Here is a 6,000-nt window from a genome sequence, read left to right on the forward strand (position 1 = left end):
TTAAAAGGACAGACAATCTGTCATTCTCTCTTTTTTTTTTAAAAAACAAATAGATGGCACGTTATCTGCTATAACAAACAACTTGTTTTTGCCAGTATAAAATCTAACCATCATTGTGATGGTTAAAAATCAGGCCTACAAATTGTTTACATTCAACCATAAAATACTCTACAAACACTCTTAAAGGCTTAAACCAACCTATCAATCTAACAAACCCAAAAAATAGTTCAAATCACTAAATCAAAATAAAAAAATATGGCATCATTGACATAGATTTAGTTTTTTTAAAACAACCACTACAAAAACTCCTTTATCTAGTAGGATAGGTTAATACCAATCTTAACATGTTTAATAGTCGAGATCGGTACCAACAAATTTTTTTTTTTTTTACCATAACAAGTCAACTCTTCTCTCATATTCCATAAAAAAATAATTGAAAAATAAAAAAATAAAATTGAACATTAAAATATATATTTTTTAAAATACAGAACCAGGTCACCTTATAACAAAAATAAAATAAAATAAAACACTAAAATATATTTCACAAACAAATTTAAATACTCCACCCATATTTACCCTCCTTTTCACTTTAATTCTCTTTCTTTACATTAAAAAAAAAGAACTCATTTATATAAAGAAAAAGTTGAACAATCAAATTGAGAATTTTAAAAAACATCCAACGGTGATTCGTGAGAGCGTGAACACTGATTTCAGCTGAAGTCTAGTTTTTGTTAATTTGACTGCTAAAACCGACAGATTCAAAATCAAAATGTGGCCGAGTCTCCAAACGCCCCGAATAACTTCCCTCTTCTTTTCCGCTTCCCACACCACTCCGCATACCTAGGGTTTCTCTCCCATTTCACCAAAACGCATCCCTTTCAACTGCAAAAAACCACCACTCATCATGAACCAACACTCCCCAAATTCAAATTCCAACTCTCTCCAACCGCTCCTGAAAGAATCAATCCACAGGTTCTTAATTGAACACCAAAACGGTGCAACTGATTTTTCAAATTTCACCTCAATCTTCTCTCGTTTTCTCCACAATTTACCCGACCCACCCCTAGAAATCGTCTGGTTTTACTCCGCTTTAACTTTTCACTCCACAAAATTTACTGACACTTCAAAGCAAGTCTTATTAGTTAAGGACCTATTTCAGTTACTTGTTTCCTGCTCTTCCTCATGCAATGCGGTTAGAAAAATTGCCGTACTCGCTCCGGTTATTCACGAGCTGTTTACTGCAGTGAGTGGTAAAAAGGATTTGAGAGAAGAGATTGAGAGTTTAACTGAAGGGATCATCTGTTATGTTAGCATTAACTGTGCTGATAATTCTGATGAACATGAAGGGTTTGGGGATTTAGTTTCGTGTTACAGGGAGCTAGTGCGCGTGTGGATGGTTGGGAAAATTGGGGGTGACTGTAAATTTGGGGAGGATTTGAGGTTGTTTTGTCCGGTTGTTAGCGATGGAGTACGCGAAGGAATGGTAAGTGAGGGTTTTGGAGTTGGGTACTTGGCTGGGGTAGTCACGTGTGAGGCTTTTTTGTTGAGGTTGTGCTTGAAGTTTGGGTGTGGGATTTCAAGAGTAGAGCTGGACAAAGAATTGCTTAACTGCGCGGCTCAGATGATAAGTGCTTTTCGGAGTTATTATTTTGTCGGTGAGAATGGATTTCTGTTATTTAGATTTTATCAGGTTTTGTTGATCATTGAATTTGTTCATTGGCAGTATTGTTATGCTTACATTTATGAAATATGTAGATCGTGGCATGTTGTATATTTATCTAAATTTTCAGCATTAGCAATGGTGAAATGATGTCTCAAGGAGTTCTTTCACATTTAGATTTTGGACTTGTCTTCCCAGGGGATATTTTGCAAGCTAATGTGAAATCCATTGTTGTTAAACCTAGCCGGGACTTGGCCGCCCGGCTTGGGCTGGGTGTAAGAAAAAGTCAACCTGGAGTTGACTTGGTTTGACCCGTCCAACATGGCGGGGCAACCCGTGACTTGGCTTACCTAGTCAAAAACTTGATTGAGTTTTTTATAAAAAAATTTTCAAAATTAAATCCTTTTGACCTTTTTAAAAAAATTGATTGACATTGGTTAACCCGTCTAACCCTGACCCGGGCCTTAAACTGTGTAATTTCTAAGCTATTTTGTTTTGTGAAGTTATGTTTCTATTTTATGAGATGCAAAAGTATTTAAACAAAGAAAAAAAAATGAGGCAGTAAAACTTAAAGCCATTGAAGTGATTGCGCGTTTTTTTGTCGTTCTATATATATATATATTTATTTTTATTTTTTCATTTTTTCGATTGATCCTTGAGTTCCTTAAGGATTGTTTTTGTTAGCAGATATCCTGCTCAGGATGCTGCTGGAGCCAGTTTTACCTGTCAATGCAATGCTGGTAAGTGTTGTTACCCTTGCTGTAGTTAACCATGGTAAAGCTGTCTTAACCATTTTTTTTTATCCAATGTTTGGGCTATGGTGGAGGGTTGCCTTTGTCTTTCCTAGAACCCGTATGCGTTGTGATATGTAGCTAATATGGGATTCTCCTGGACTTGACATCAAAGGGGTTGCCCTCACCATTTTTGTAGCTTCTATTATAGGAATAGCCTGTGAAGAACCTTTTGTTATTCCTGTAGGCATTTTGCAATATCTAAACTACATGCTGTACACTATAGAAAATCTTTTAGAATGGAATATAGGGCCATTTTTTTTTCTCTAACTGGTACAGAATGCAGCAAAACATGAGTATGGGATTATAAATGCATGGGACTTGCATTCCCTCGCCTGGTACTCATGTAAGATATAACAACTCATAGTAAGTATAATATAACATGCTGCGTACAAGTAATTCATGTGCCAAAGTCAACTGTATACCTCAAAAATATGTGAGCCATAGCTAGCTTAAGCCATAAGTTGACTTGTTCAGCTTTATTCAATTCAAGGGTGGTTTAAGCCTAAAAGATCGTGCATAATCCTGGCTCATATTTATATTGATCAAACCTTAGCTGACATGTTGCATTTCATGACTACAATGTACCTCCAGAACTCATTCCTAGTGCATTTTCTATGTTTCCATGTAATGAAGATACTAAGGACTCAATATAGGCATGTAATATGGAAGGTATGAGACCCTTTAGTTTTGTGATTTGATAGTTAGTTTTCGTCACATGTCATTTGGCTAGCCGTATTGAATTGAAAGAGTCCATCTGCCATCAACTTCCCCCAGTGAATGAAACATGCATCTGGTTTTAATTCACTGTATGTTCCTTTTTTTTTGTGTTCTCTCAGAATCCCAAAGATGAGGTCATTTTACGAGAAGTCTTGTATGATGTTGTGATAACGATGTCATATTCCTTCTCTATCCCTCAAAAAGGGATTGAGCCACCTGGTGTACAATTGAAAAATCTTGCTCTGACATGGTTGTTTGTTGCTGACAATGCCATACGATTTGTCAGGTATGAGACAATAAATTGTAGTTGTGAGGCAATAGTTTATTAGCACCTCTTCTTTGATCCACCTCGTAATCTTATTTGCTGTAGGGAAAATGGGGACCGGACAAAAGTCATTTCTTATTTGCAAGCCTTCTCTGAATCTTTCTTACTCTCCCATTTGATCAAGTGGGTTATGAGCCAGCCTGGTGTGCAGAGTAAAACAAACGCACCGGATATTTTCACTCCTGTTGCTGTCATCAGTGAGTTCCTTTGTTACCTCTGTCTCCTTGTTTTTTCCTCATATGTCAGGGTTTTAGGACCTTTTGCACCTTTTCTTGTCTAGTTATGATTCTCAGCAAGCATGTTATGACACGGAGAGGCTTCTGCTGTATGATTGTTTAACTGGAGCATTAGATTTCTTGATCAGCTGTCCTTGGTACACTGTGAGCGCCTTCTGTTCTGAAACGTGTCCCACTGTCATTGCTAACTGGAAAATTTTGGTAGGAGCTACTTAGAAAGGGGCTGTCGACTTTGCAGTTCTTTTCTATTTCAAGATGCTTTACGACATTTTTATTAAATTCTCTAATTTTTTGAGTTTACTAATTTCCAGAGTGGCTACTTATTGTTGAGGATGAAGGTTCAAGGGTGTTCGATAGTGGCATCTCCAAGATATATGCAAAGGCCATTATTTGTAAATCAAGAACAGAGTGTGAGCTTTTGGTTGATAAGTCAGGTGGCAAGAATTTGAATGAAAATCACTTTTTTTACCCTGGTAAGGAGCTTAAAGCTGAAGATAAAGTAGATGGTGATCTAGAGATGGTTGATTCTGCGGACGCTATGCTCCTTGGTGCTCCTGGATTGATGAGATTGACGGAAACTGATGGTATAAGGAAACGCAAAGAAGGAAGAAACGACGAAGGGGATAAACGAGTTAAGTTTTTCAAATGTCAGCTTGGTGACAAGTTAACAAAGGAGGAGAAGGTTTGGCCATTGTGTGATGGTGGTGGTTTTTGCAATGGGAGTGAGGTATACAATCCGTTGTCTGTTGAAAATGCAGTGTCTATGGAGCAATAAGCTTGACTGAGGCAGCAGCTGAGAACAGTGGACAGGCTAACCACAGTGGCAGTTCTTTGCGAGTAGATGATGGAATGAGAACTTTTGTCTTTGCGGCATGACTTGCAGCTCTTGGATTGTGCTATCTTTTCCTCCTGCTGATGGACGCTCAGAGGCCAAAATTTCTGCATTAAATTTGTCTGCGGGTTTTAGATTTATGCCTCCATGTATCAATAGATGCTCATAAAAGTATATATGCTAGGATATTATCTTCTTGCAAACATTGAAACTGGAATTAAAGTCGGCTAAGCACTATATAAGCCTGGTAATAGTGCAGGCTTCCATGACGGTAGTCATTCATGGTTATCTTGTATTTCTAGATATTTTTCTCCATTTAAATTCCCTTTTTCTTTGGTTTCGAATGGAAAAAAAAAATCAACGGATGAATGATTATGCCTGCATAGTTTTTAGACCTGGTCTGGTTTAAGATTCGGATTTCAGGTTTTGACTGGGTTAATTTTTTAAAAAATTTAAAATGATATTATTTTAGTTAAAAAATAAATAAAAATTTTATTTTATTTTATATTTTAACCTGGCCTGGTTTTAATCAAGTGTTGATTTGCTGGCCGAATTTTAAAAGCTTAAAAGCTTTGATCCTTTAAATTCTCAGTGTATGAGGTTACAGAATCCAGAAAAGCCCATTCATTTTAGGAAAGATCCTAGCCCATAAGCAAAAGTTTGTGAGGCCCATATCAACATTAAGGCACAGAAACCGCATGGGCTCCCAGTTGCCATCCATTTTGGTTTGGGCCTCTTGCGTCATAACTAGTACAATCTTAGCTGCACTTGACGTTCCTCTGATCCAGCTGTGAGGAGGGACCAGATACTCTGCCGACAATATTGCCTAGGTTCGATTCTCTGACTTTCACATCCAGCCATATGCAATCAAGTCCTGGGTCCTTTTATTTTGAATAAATAAATAGATAAATAAAAGGGGAAAATGAGGAGGAGCCATACCAGCCGAATTTTCTTTTCGAAGGCACTTTTCTCCAAGCGTGAATACTAACTCTGTGTCACGTGTAATATATGCTGTAAGCTCCCACGAGTCAATGACACGGGCGGGTCCACCGTGATTTTCCTCCACGAATAATGACGATATCATGATCTCCATGTATTTTCGTTTATAAGCTAAACAATCTCTAATAGAGAAGCATCGTGGCAAGCAAGTCCTACTACACCCTATAAACTATTGCAAAAAATCACATTTTTATACGCTATTTGTAGAGCTCGGCAGGCATTACATGGCTCAACACCTGCGCCCAAAGCAACATCGCCCTTGTGATTGTAATAGCTTCAAACGTGAGACACACGAGAGCCCTGAACAATCATGAAAAGCCTCGCCAAATCAAGCCTTTTCGCCTCCTTGGACATGCCACACAAGCTAGCTTAGTCTTCTGTGAAAGTTTCTGCACTGTTCTTGGAATGAAAATCATGTCACCGACAGGTGTGTTTTG

General features: G+C 37.8%; 1 protein-coding gene across 2 annotated transcripts; it reads left to right on the forward strand.

Annotated features, from left to right (window-relative positions):
- Positions 1–734: 734 nt before the first annotated feature.
- On the forward strand, positions 735–4,904 carry LOC133690115 (uncharacterized). Of its 2 annotated transcripts, none has more exons than XM_062110306.1 (5): positions 735–1,655; positions 2,345–2,400; positions 3,291–3,457; positions 3,542–3,693; positions 4,044–4,904. In XM_062110306.1, the coding sequence occupies exons 1-5, from the start codon at positions 905–907 to the stop codon at positions 4,505–4,507; spliced, it is 1,590 nt and encodes a 529-aa protein (XP_061966290.1). In that variant the 5' UTR covers positions 735–904; the 3' UTR covers positions 4,508–4,904. The 2 variants fall into 2 exon arrangements, with proteins under 2 accessions (XP_061966290.1, XP_061966291.1); XM_062110307.1 differs by having other exon boundaries at positions 2,348–2,400.
- The last annotated feature ends 1,096 nt before the right edge of the window (positions 4,905–6,000 follow it).

Source organism: Populus nigra, chromosome 3 (genome assembly GCF_951802175.1).
Source record: "Populus nigra chromosome 3, ddPopNigr1.1, whole genome shotgun sequence".
Lineage (NCBI taxonomy): Eukaryota > Viridiplantae > Streptophyta > Magnoliopsida > Malpighiales > Salicaceae > Populus > Populus nigra.